The sequence below is a fragment of the Linepithema humile genome, chromosome 1, assembly GCF_040581485.1.
Source record: "Linepithema humile isolate Giens D197 chromosome 1, Lhum_UNIL_v1.0, whole genome shotgun sequence".
Taxonomy (NCBI): Eukaryota; Metazoa; Arthropoda; class Insecta; order Hymenoptera; family Formicidae; genus Linepithema; species Linepithema humile.
In genome coordinates, this window is record NC_090128.1 from 31,618,891 (window position 1) to 31,632,082 (window position 13,192).

General features: G+C 31.7%; 1 protein-coding gene and 1 pseudogene across 4 annotated transcripts; one reads left to right on the top strand and one right to left on the bottom strand.

Annotated features, from left to right (window-relative positions):
• The first annotated feature begins 274 nt into the window (after window positions 1-274).
• On the top strand, window positions 275-2,634 carry LOC105678400 (uncharacterized; annotated as a pseudogene).
• Window positions 2,635-6,220: 3,586 nt separating this feature from the next.
• LOC105676887 (A disintegrin and metalloproteinase with thrombospondin motifs adt-2-like) lies at window positions 6,221-10,646 on the bottom strand. Of its 4 annotated transcripts, none has more exons than XM_067354926.1 (6): window positions 9,880-9,934; window positions 9,703-9,786; window positions 9,478-9,526; window positions 8,619-9,358; window positions 7,570-7,946; window positions 6,223-7,502 (listed from the first exon to the last, which is right to left on the bottom strand). In XM_067354926.1, exons 2-6 carry the CDS (start codon window positions 9,705-9,707, stop codon window positions 6,865-6,867), a joined length of 1,809 nt encoding a protein of 602 aa, XP_067211027.1. In that variant the 5' UTR covers window positions 9,708-9,786; window positions 9,880-9,934; the 3' UTR covers window positions 6,223-6,864. The 4 variants fall into 4 exon arrangements, with proteins under 4 accessions (XP_067211022.1, XP_067211027.1, XP_067211033.1 ...); XM_067354932.1 differs by having other exon boundaries at window positions 9,474-9,526; XM_067354921.1 differs by having other exon boundaries at window positions 6,221-7,502; window positions 9,478-9,786; window positions 9,880-10,646.
• Between the last annotated feature and the right edge of the window lie 2,546 nt (window positions 10,647-13,192).

The following is a 13,192-nucleotide window of genomic DNA, read 5'->3' on the forward strand; positions in this document are numbered from 1 at the left end:
TTGGAAAATATGAAACATGTTGTTTTCGTTAATAGTAAATCTAAATAAAGCTTGCAATTTAATATATAAAATCTTGATATTGTTTAATACTAAGTTAGTTTATCCTACCTATGCTATCTGGGAAGAGTAGAATGATACCCCAGTGAGCATTATTAAGAGGAAGAGCTCTTTAAGAGGACTTTTTGAAGACCTCATTAACATCTCTTAAAAATGATATCAATAAATTATCTTTTTATAAGACGTCTTTCAAAAAATTTATGATGTCCACTTATAGATGTCTCTAGTAAGTAAGCTCTTGAACCGATGACAACCGGTAGTTCGATACGGTCGTCAAGGATAATAAACAATAATAAACGCTCGCGTTGTGCGCGCCAAGTGACATAGCCCAAGTAAAACGTAAAATAACCTAAACTTGGAGGAATTGTTATTTAGGAACACCTAATAAAACCAATCAACAAAAGATTGAACAAAATATCACAAGAAAAGAAGAATCTCATAATGAATTATGTTGTAGTAAGTGTATAAAAATAAATTTTTATTAATTCATATTCCAATAAATATGATTTAACTATAGTTATATATAAGGTAAAATAATAATTATTGGTTTCTCGAATATCTTCTATATCATATAATTTCTGTTAAGCAAATTTTTCTCCTACTCTAATACTTTCGAAAATATCCAAGGTGGCAATAGTTATTGTCTCTTCCTATATATTAATTAATTATAATATATGTACACATATTTATAATTATATATATATGTACACACACATACACACACACGCGCGCGCGCGCGCGCGCACGCACACACATTGTTTTTCTTAAATAGGAGCTTGTCAGAATGACATTAAAAAAATTACACGATTATTGGTTACAATCTAACAATTATTGTTAGATATACATCCATATTCTTCACAAGAGAACACAATAAATTTGAATTTACCGATTGGAACGCCTGAGGCACTAGAAAAATTTAATAAATTGATAACACAAAACTCCGTATCATTATCACAATATGTAAGTACTTTTTGTCAATTAAATTTAAAAAATAAAAATACATGTATAAAAGTTAAATTATATAAATTTTGTTACAGAAAAGGATAATTAGAATTATAGGAGGAAAAGATGCGGAACAACATGTAAGAAACGCATTAAAACTTACTCTAACTGATCATCCAGCTTACAAACTCTCATGGACCGGACAAAAAAATACTATACAAACGAGAGACATGAAATTTGTTGACGTCATTATCGGTATTTTTGTTTTCTTATAGTTTTATTTATTACTTTTAACTAATTATTATATAATTATTATTTTTGATAAAAATTATTAAAAATTGGAAAAAAATTAATTCAAAGTAAAAGTAAAATTAATTTATTAAATTATTTTATTAATTAGTTAAATTATTTTAAATTTTAAAATATATAAAGAGATACACAAAGTTCCAGAAATAAGCAATTGTCATATAAATGATATTAAACATAGTTTAACCAATCTGCACCATTTTTTAGGTGGACATTACGTATGAGCTATGCACTTAGTAGTGTACTTAATGCTTTGCTATGCATTCTAACAAACGTGTGACTTACAGAGATAATATCCATCTAAAGAGTTGCGCAGATTAGCTAAACTATGATTAATAACATCTCCTTTATTAAATATTGTAAAAAAACTCAAGTTTTTTAAAATTTAAATTCTATCGTCCGACATTCACTACACACCAATTGTGTCACTTTTTGGATACTTTGTGTACTGTAATCTAATAAAATGTAAAAAAGGAATAGTTAATAACATATTTTTATTGTAATTTTTCCATAATATTTTAATCATTATTATTATTATAGAGATTATTATTATTAATTAAATTTTTTTCATCTATTTACTACATATTTTTAACGTTCAAGAATTAGTTAATTAATTTATTTATTTTTACGTTTCTTAATTAATAAAAAATTTCTGAGTATAATATACTGAAATATATATTCTGAATATATTTTTTATATAATATATTCTGAATATCTTTTTAGAAAATAGTAAATATATAATAAAAATAAAAATTTATAATTTTAATAATTTTATAATAATTTATAATTTTAACTTTTTATTATATAAAATTCATTAACAGAATTTTTTCAGATGTAATCATCAGTATTAGTGGAAAGAGTATTTCTTCCCATTCCATCCAAACTGTAATTAAAAACTGGCTTCAGCATGCTGGAGATCGGATAAATCAAAATACATACAAAACGACATGAAAAGAAGAAATGAAATGTTTGAGAAAAAACTATAGATTTTTTTGTTTTATTTAGTTTTGGTAAATTATAAAAAAGTGGTATTGAAATATTCTATATATGCATTTTATTGTCATGATAATTTTATTTTTTACATATGCAATATAGTAATTACTTGAATAAATAATTAAGAAAAGTATTAAAAATAAAATTTCAATATTACTTTTATAACTTTTATTTTTATTATTTTTCTATGTAAGGATCATATATTATATGTTTTTATTTTTGTATGTAAAACACATAAAGAAAAATTATTTTTTGTATTACTCAAATGTACCATACAACATAATTTCTGAAATGTTTCTATATGGATTCTACATTTATAATAAAAAAGTTATGTAATGTATTGTATATAACATTGTGTTCCTTTTCATATAATTAAATTCATAAAAATAGTGCTATAAACTAAAAATAATGCTATAACAATTCTTAATGTTAACATTTTCTTGATATTTAGGAGAAGTCAGATTTTAATATTCTTTTAGATGTCATTTATGTGATATCTTTTTTTCCTCTAAAAGTGACGCATTAGAGGGCTTATTGATATCATTATGTTATCTTCAAGATGGTGTTGTTGGATGTCTAACTCTCAAACCTGAGTACTTGAAGAACTCTTTTTGATAACATAATGCTCACTGGGACTTTACATATGATTACTTTGGTCATAAACCATGAATCGATAAATGCTCAGGAGCTTTTGCATGTGTGGCAAGTGTATGTATTATAAAATTTTTAGCTGGTTAAAGTTTGAAACGTTCCTGGAATGATTTTTTAAAAATAATTTGTCGCTCTTGTCCTTTTGCAGGGAGAAAGTTTTGAGACCCACAAACAAAGTACAAAAGAGACCGATCCGATACATGCGTCGGAAGACACCCTTATACCCGAAAAACCACCCCCAAAATCACTTAAACAATTCTAGACAAGTTAAAAATGATTTGTCGCTCTTTTCCTTCTGCACGAAGAAAGTTCCAAAGCCTTTACACAACATGCAAAAAAGACCGATTTGATACATGCGTCGGAAGACACCCTTATACCCGAAAAACCACCCCCAAAATCACTTAAACCATTCTAGCCAAGCTAAAAATAACTTGTCGCTCTTTTCCTTCTGCATGGAGAAAGTTCCGAAACCCTCACACGACATGCAAAAGAGATCGATTTGATACATGCGTCGGAAGACACCCTTATACTCAAAAAACCACCCCACAGCGTCTAAAAAATCCTCGCCTAACAAAAAATAACTTGTCGCTCTTCTCCTTTAGCATAGAGAAAGTTCTGAGGCCCTCACATAACATATAAAACAGACCGATCCAATACATGCGTCGGAAGACACCCTTATACCCGAAAAACCACCCCCAAAATCACTTACACCATTCTAGCCAAGCTAAAAATGACTTGTCGCTCTTTTCCTTTTGCACGGAGAAAGTTCCAAAGCCCTTACACAATATGCAAAAAAGACCGATTTGATACATGCGTCGGAAGACACCCTTATACCTGAAAAACCACCCCCAAAATCACTTAAACCATTCTAGCCAAGCTAAAAATGACTTGTCGCTCTTCTCCTTTTGCATAGAGGAAGTTCTAAGGCTCTCACATGACATGCAAAAGTGACTGAACCGATACATGCGTCGGAAAACATTCTTTTATCCAAAAAACCACACCCAAAATCAATTAAACGATTCTCCTCAAGCTAAAAATGATTTGTCGCTCTTCTCCTTTTGCATAGGGGAAGTTCTAAAGCTCTCACACGACATGCAAAAGAGACCAAACCGATACATGCGTCGGAAGACACTCTTTTACCCGAAAAACCACTCCCAAAATCACTTAAACAATTCTAGCCATGTTAAAAATAATTTATCGCTCTTTTCCTTCTGCCCGGAAAAAGTTCCGAGGCCCTCACGCGACATACAAAAGAGACCGATTTGATACATGCGTCGGAAACACCCTTACACTCAAAAAACCACTCCCGAGTCTGAAAAATTTTTGCTTAGCAAAAAATAACTTGTCGCTTAGAATGGTTTAAGTGATTTTGGGGGTGGTTTTTTGGGTATAAGGGTGTCTTCCGACGCATGTATCGAATCGGTTTTTTTTGCATGTCGTGTGAGGGCCTCGGAACTTTCTCCGTGCAGAAGGAAAAGAGCGACAAGTCATTTTTAGCTTGGCTAGAATGGTTTAAGTAATTTTGGGGGTGGTTTTTCGGGTATAAGGGTGTCTTCCGACGCATGTATCAAATCGGTCTTTCTTGCATGTTGTGTAAGGGCTTTGGAACTTTCTCCGTGCAGAAGGAAAAGAGCGACAAATCATTTTTAGCTTGTCTAGAATTGTTTAAGTGATCTTGGGGGTGGTTTTTCGGGTATAAAGGTGTCTTCCAACGCATGTATTGGATCGGTCTGTTTTATATGTTATGTAAGGGCCTCAGAACTTTCTCTATGCTAAAGGAGAAGAGCGACAAGTTATTTTTTGTTAGGATTTTTTAGACGCTGTGGGGTGGTTTTTTGAGTATAAGGGTGTCTTCCGACGCATGTATCGAATCGGTCTCTTTTGCATGTCGTGTGAGGGCTTTGGAACTTTCTCCATGCCGAAGGAAAAGAGCGACAAGTCATTTTTAGCTTGGCTAGAATGGTTTAAGTGATTTTGGGGGTGGTTTTTCGGGTATAAGGGTGTCTTCCGACGCATGTATCAAATCGGTTTTTTTTGCATGTCGTGTGAGGGCTTTGGAACTTTCTCCGTGCAGAAGAAAAAAAGCGCGACAAATCATTTTTAGCTTGTCTAGAATTGTTTAAGTGATCTTGGGGGTGGTTTTTGAGTATAAAGGTGTCTTCCGACGCATGTATCGGATCGGTCTGTTTTATATGTTATGTAAGGGCCTCAGAACTTTTTCTATGCTAAAGGAGAAGAGCGACAAGTTATTTTTTGTTAGGATTTTTTAGACGCTGTGGGGTGGTTTTTTGAGTATAAGGGTGTCTTCCGACGCATGTATCGAATCGGTCTCTTTTGCATGTCGTGTGAGGGCTTTGGAACTTTCTCCATGCCGAAGGAAAAGAGCGACAAGTCATTTTTAGCTTGGCTAGAATGGTTTAAGTGATTTTGGGGGTGGTTTTTCGGGTATAAGGGTGTCTTCCGACGCATGTATCAAATCGGTTTTTTTTGCATGTCGTGTGAGGGCTTTGGAACTTTCTCCGTGCAGAAGGAAAAGAGCGACAAATCATTTTTAGCTTGTCTAGAATTGTTTAAGTGATCTTGGGGGTGGTTTTTGAGTATAAGGGTGTCTTCCGACGCATGTATCGGATCGGTCTGTTTTATATGTTATGTAAGGGCCTCAGAACTTTCTCTATGTTAAAGGAGAAGAGCGACAAGTTATTTTTTGTTAGGATTTTTTAGACGCTGTGGGGTGGTTTTTTGAGTATAAGGGTGTCTTCCGACGCATGTATCGAATCGGTCTTTTTTGCATGTCGTGTGAGGGCTTTGGAACTTTCTCCATGCCGAAGGAAAAGAGCGACAAGTCATTTTTAGCTTGGCTAGAATGGTTTAAGTGATTTTGGGGGTGGTTTTTCGGGTATAAGGGTGTCTTCCGACGCATGTATCGAATCGGTCTCTTTTGCATGTCTTGTGAGGGTTTCGGAACTTTCTCTATGCAAAAGGAAAAGAGCGACAAGTTATTTTTAGCTTGGCTAGAATTGTTTAAGTGATTTTGGGGGTTGTTTTTCGGGTATAAGGGTGTCTTCCGACGCATGTATCGGATCGGTCTCTTTTGTACTTTGTTTGTGGGTCTCAAAACTTTCTCCCTGCAAAAGGACAAGAGCGACAAATCATTTTTAAAAAATCGTTCCAGGAACGTTCCAAACTTCAACCAGCTACGAGGCAAAAATTACACATACTGTAATAGATCTTGTAGATCAATATTTTTTTGTATATATATTTTACTTAATAAGAAAAATGTTGTTTTCATTAAATATTAAAATTAGCAAATATATCAGAACTCAGTCGTTTCTAACATCGTTCGGTGAACAGGCTCTTAAATTCAATAAATCAATTATTTCTACTAAATAAATTTCGAATATGACTCAATTACGTAATGTGCATTTCTTTATTTTGATTTTAATTATTACATCAAATATATACAAATACTAATTATATAACATCGGTAAATGTATACAAATATTAATTATATAACATCGGTAAATTATTAAAACATAACATATTGGGTGACGTTATCGTTCTCGTTGACCTTCTTCCGAAACATTTTCTTATACCAAATAAAAATGCTTGTACTTTATTTATTTATTCTCCTTTTTGTGAGAATGTTAATTATTACCTAACAATTAAAAAAAAATTTTTTTTGTTTTTATTAATACCAATAAATTGAATTCGATTTAGATGTCGGTAATTTGATCAAATTCTTCGTTTATTTGTTTTCATTGAGCAAGGAATCGACGATGCACAAAACAGAAGTTAATAATGACAATTCGTACGATTGTATATCAGTTAAATAAACTGCAACAACTAAACGACTTGTCTAACGGTTGTAAATTAATTTATGCACATTTTGAAATTTTCTTTTTTTAGGATCCTTCTTCACACATGTCGATAGTCTCTTGAATATTGTTTTTTAAATGAGTAGTTTTCCGGAAGACAATAATGCTGCCGGCAATAATAATCCTGACCATCTTTATCTTTGTGACACCACGTTCCATCGGGAAAATATGGGAACAAAATGTACGGGTAACGTTCAAAATCGAACATTATTTCACGTACTAGGTAGTAAGTACTTGTGTTCTTTAGTAGGCAGAATATAGTGCAGGCTATCCATGGTTTCTCGACATCATGAGAGGCCTGCTTCCATGAGGATTCTATCCGATTTTCTAATTGGATTGTTGGACCTCTGAACCTTTCCATAGCTTTGCTCAATGTCCAGCACATTTTTAGAGCAAACTGATAAATTGTTTGGCTGGTGAAAAAATTACAGCTGAAATCATTGCACATAACAACATCATAATACGGTCCTTTGCAATTCGCCGTTCTTTTATTCCTGTGTACGCAAAATCGTCGTCTGATTTGCACGCCTTTAGATTTCTCGATGCAACTGCTTTTACAGGGGCCTACTTCCCATTCACTCCATTTATCCTTTCTATAATAATTAAAAATATATGGCGGTTCTTGAACGGGCACGCATTTTCCACCCCGGCATTCTTTCCTGGGTGCGCAATAAGTTCCTGAAAAAAAGTATATTAAATACATTAAACTAAAAAGTATGTGAGAAATCAGCAATAAAAAGCGTACCATCCAACGGCGCTCCAATGCGATTATATGATGTCTTATCGTTGGACGTACTAGGCACCTCGCATTCTAAAGTATCACATATATCATGCAACGTGACTACGTTTGCATTATGGTCACGAAAATGTAATTCGCATTGTGCTTTTGCGGTCCATTCTCTTCCGGGTAAATCATGATAACGCAAATGATAGAATGCATATGCGTCATCGAGGTTTATCGATCTCGCCTGATTTCTAAGACACTTTTCGTCGAGTTCTTCAATTTGGTTACGACTACATTCTGACCATGTTGCTTGGCCTCGTTTTAGCCAGTTATTGCCCATCAAGTATTTGTCCTTATTACATTTCCCATCTATCTCTACATCGTGATGTGCTCCTAAACTTTGAAACAAATAAATAATTGATTTTTACAATATATTTACTTCTTATCGTTATTTTGAAATACTCTGATATAAACAAACTAATAATAAAAATATCAAATAATAAAAAATAATAAAAAAATCAAATCTCTAAAAAAAAATGTTTTTATTTTTTATCAAATATAATATAATAATAGCTGCAATTATTGGTGAGAAATAATTTATTTTTCACTTAGAAACTTAATTGTCTACACTGAAACATTCTAATGTACACCGATTCCAAATTTAGATAATTCGAGTGTACGAAAATTAAATACATTAATTTCACAACAAATAATCAGAATTGCTAATAATAATTTCTTTTAATAATTTCCTACTTAATTCATACATTCTAATTCTTCGTTATGAAATCAATGTATCTAGTTTTCAAACACTCGAAGTATCTCAATCTGACGTCGGTATATATTTTGAATTCTCAATATAAACGAATAAATTTCTATATAAAAAATAAATTATTTCACACCAATAACCGCGACGACTTTGTAGCCATTATTATAATTAATAGATTACCATACGAGCCTTTCTTTTTATCTCTAACTTTAAATATATACATATATTGTACGACCAAATAAATTCTTATAAAAAATAGTGTTTATAAATAATATATACGTAAAATAAGTATATATAAACTTACACATGAGCAATTTCATGTGTGTGAGCAGCAATGCGAGCTGCTGCAAAGCCAGAATGTACTGCTCTAGGTACAGCACCGAATTTTGCTATCGCGCAAGACGACCAGTTCTTGCACAATCTTCCTATATAGGCAAGTCCTTCAATTCCACCATTACCTTGTCTTATAAACGAAAAATCTAATCCGCTTATATAAAGACCAAGGTCCCAATGACGCTTTTTCCTAAGACTGAGAGTCGCGTAATTGCAGAACGATTGGAGTATTTCCGAAGCAGTAAATATTTTTTTTTTCTCAAAGTCGTAAACTGGCAAACTTTTCGGTTGTTCTTGCATAATTTCTAAATGTACCAACCAAATATCGATGGAAACACCCAAACTCGGATGATGGAACAAAAGTTGGATTTGATTCACGTATGCAAATATCAGATTGCGTAACTTTTTATAATGGAAACGTAAAAAATATTTGTTCTTATCAGTGGCTGATTTGTCGAAGAAAACGGCCAATTCTACGATTAATTTCTGTTGCGTATTTCGTACATAACGTTGCTTCGATTTGAAATTGTCGAAATGATAAAGACTTGAATTAGCAAAATATTGCAGTGATCTTTTAATAAGGTGAGGTTTTCCGAATGAAAGATTAATTTGTTCTTGAACGTAAATATCGTCGAGTAATGACAAAGACGCAAGGTCGTTCCGCAAAGGTTTAATCTCAAAGTTGTCGTTCTTCAGAAAAACGAGTCCTTCCTACATTAAAAAAATATTTATTTGTTTTTTGCGTCTCATGTTTATGTATAAAACAAGAAACAATAAAGGTTAAAAGTAAAAATTTTAAGACAATTCGTCTTTTACATGATACTACCGACCAATCCATATTCGTCACAGAAGTTGATGATCGCTGAACTGACATGATCCCTGTGAATATATGTACATATAAACAAGGATCCGATCAGTGATGCAAACTCGAGCCGGCCAGCGATTCTCGCTTGTGTGCATGCTTCCCCTACCACGGAGCCCTGGTGCTGGCCGGCTCGAGTTCGCATCACTGGATCCGATGCTTTCAACTTGTCATTTAAATGACATTTCCATACTTCATACTCAGGCAATACAATACGATCGTTTTTATGCAAGTTTAGTTGAATCAATTGTCCGAAAGCTTTTAGAGTCAATGATATCTATAAATGGATAACAATTAAGAAAATACTTGGTGATTATGGGATAATGTTTTAAACAGTAAACAATAAAGCAGCACAATAAAACGTACGTACCTCTTTTGCGCCCGTCGGGTTCCGTGCTGGCAGCAGTATTGTTTCAGTATCTTGCGTGATATATGCATACGTTTCATTTAGTAAGGTTATTAACACTAATTTTAGTATAAAAAACATTTTACTTTTTGTGTTTTCCGATTTTAAATTATATATTAAATAATTTATACAGACACGTTAGAATACTCTCATGTTCGTCGTATCTCATAAGATCGCGTACCAAACACGTACTGGCATCTGTATTTAGGAATATGTTTCGTGTCGTTTGACTTTTGTTGTATATTCCTTCTTTGCTATATGTGTATGTATAAATATTATTTTGGAAACCCAAATTTGAAAAGAGAGAGTGGTGCTTACGATATCAATATAGATTTGGAAATTGAAATTTATTTTGCTAATATGTATAGTATGTAATATGATTGGGGAAAACGTGTAAATCCGAGAGAATGTAAAAATTAACAACAGAGAAATCACAATTCTAAATAAATTGAAAACCAATTGATTAATTTGAGATCTCGGGATGTTCTGAGAAATCACATAATTTTTCTTAGAAGCGGGGTATGGCTCGCACTTTTAATTCACGCTCGATTCGCACAATGGCACCGCTCGTCGGGCCTTATTAGAATCTGTATAATTGACGCATGATTGACGTGTGATTGATGTATACTTATGTGTATATTTTCCGTATGGGAATATGTTGAATTCAGATTTCAATTCCAAACAAACGTGATTTGAATTAAAAATTTTTTTTGTTTATTTTAATAGCTTAAAGAAACATAAAAAAACTGATAAAACTAACTGATTACAATGCAGTTGACACTATTGTGTTCAGCGTGAGGTATATGAATTTAAATTTAAAAAATACAAAGGCTGTGTTTAATTTTTTTTTTAAATTTAAATACATGTAATATAACTTTTAATCAAATTCGGTTTATTAATGCATCTGATAAGATATTATAATAAAGAGCTACTGCAAAATCTGCAAAAGTGGTATACATTTTTACTAATGTGATTCTTTATCTCAGAACTAAAAAGGAACTTTCGAATAGGAGCTTATACACAGAGTAAAGCGACTTTCCCAACATTGATCCATTGTTAAGCCTAGTAACTTGTTCGAATCATATGTTGCAGATTTCTGGAGTTCTCGGTTTAGAATGTGTAACGGTGCATTGAACAAAAATCTCATTTCACGTTATTTTAAATACACATATTATCCTTTTTGGTCCATCGTCCGCATTTATAAAAAAATGTAGATCCTTATTGCCAATAAACTTCTATTAAATTAACACAAAACACATTCATCTGTTCAACGGGATAGTTTTAATATTGCTTTGTTGTCAATCTCTAATGTACAGTATAATGTTTTCGCGTGGTAATGTTGACACAACAATATACGATTGTATCAAGAGAAATTTTAATTTCAAAATTTTAATTAACTAATTTTATTAAGTGATAACAATGCTACACCTGTTAGACATTTTGCACTCCATTCAATAATAATAATTTTACATTTGTTAAGCAATTTTTAATTAATCCAATTGTTAAACGTATCAAAAATCACAAAAAAAATATTTCCATCTGCTATAAGAGTATATTACAATAAGAAAAAAAAGAGAGCAGAGAGAGAGAGAGAGAGAGAGACAATAAGGGTAGAAATATATAACAATAAAAAATATCTCATATCATCAACTAGCCATAAATTCTTTTATCTCTCAACTTCTCTCTTTCAAATTAAAATGCTAAAAGTGCAATTATGAATTAATTATATATATGTTTCAACGTTCAACTAAAGTTCCACTAAATCAAGTCTTTTTATTTTTTATTTAAGTGATTTAACATATTACTTTTTAGTTAATTTTTGTTTAATTGTGCGTGAAAAGATAACATAGTTTTATGAATTTTTACTTAATTTAGAAAGAAAATTGTATATAAAGTTGATAAACACAATGTTAGTTTTTCCAATAGGATCAAAATCAAGATATCTAAAAATAATGGAAAAATAATGTTCTTTACAAGGAAATATAAAATATGATTAATGATGTACTTTCAAAATGCTTTTATGAACTTGTAATTATTAAAAATAATTGATTTGTAACTAAATTTTTAACATTTTTAACTGAGACAGAGAGAGAAAGAGAAAAATTGAAAAAAATGTTCATAGTTAGGTAATATATAATCCTAAACATGTTAAAAACAATAAGTATTATTATATAATAATATTTTATTTTTAAAACAATTCCTTAAAGAGTTCAAATACACTAACATATTAATAAAATAATAGTTTAGATTTAGGTTTTTTTTTTAAATGGCACATTGTGCACAATTAATATATATTAAAAAGTGATTAAAAGTAAAAGTAAATAAATGATTATGAATATCAATATATAAATAGATATTTACTCACCACAGCTGCAAAATTGTTCTCGTCTTCTAAGAATGTTTCCAATAAATCTAATTGATCTTCTGTCTTGACAGGCAGAGCTGGAGGATTTATAGGTTTTTGAAATCTCTTTTCATTCGGAAGAAGAGACCTGTTGAGCCTCCCTTGATTCATAATAATTATATCTGTCTTCTTATTAATTTCTTCTAATCGAACATATATTCTCTCACATAGCTTTTCCATTTTTGATATCTTATCTTCTTTACCAATATTAAAAAAAGAAATAAATATAATACATTTAAAAAAATTTATATTATTAAATTTTATAGGAGAACTTACCAACATCAGAATTTTCAGAAGAATTTTTAGCTAGGGAAGTAAAAAGAACGCGCTGATGAAATTTAGACTTAAGGGGACTGAAGCGTCTTGTTTGCACAGGAGAACCATGAAAAGCTACAGAGGAACCTGGAACATGCTGCATAGTATCTTTACACTTATAATTAGTCTGGCGTTTCTTATTTGGTGTTTCATTCTGTTCGCCATATGTTAAGTTCTCTTTATCTACATCCAAAGAGGAAACATAGCTTTGTGAGAGGGTATTTTCTGCAGTCACTAGTGATGTCTCCTTAATAGGTAATTGTACTATGTTCTTACGAGATAATTTTCCGTTACTGCTATGATTGGATTCATGTGTAATTAACATAGTGTGACTGACAGAAGCATTGTTACTATTGTTATTCACCTCCTGTGTCCTCTTCAGTCTCTCAAAAACACTGCTTTTTGAGCGTACCTGAACAGATGATTTTTTAAAGAATATTAAAACTTTTGAACTTACGATATAATTTCTTAAAATTAAGTTTAACATTCATTACAAATGTGTGACTCACTTTTAAAGGAGGAAAGGAAGTCACTGGAAAAAAACAATAATTGAGCTCG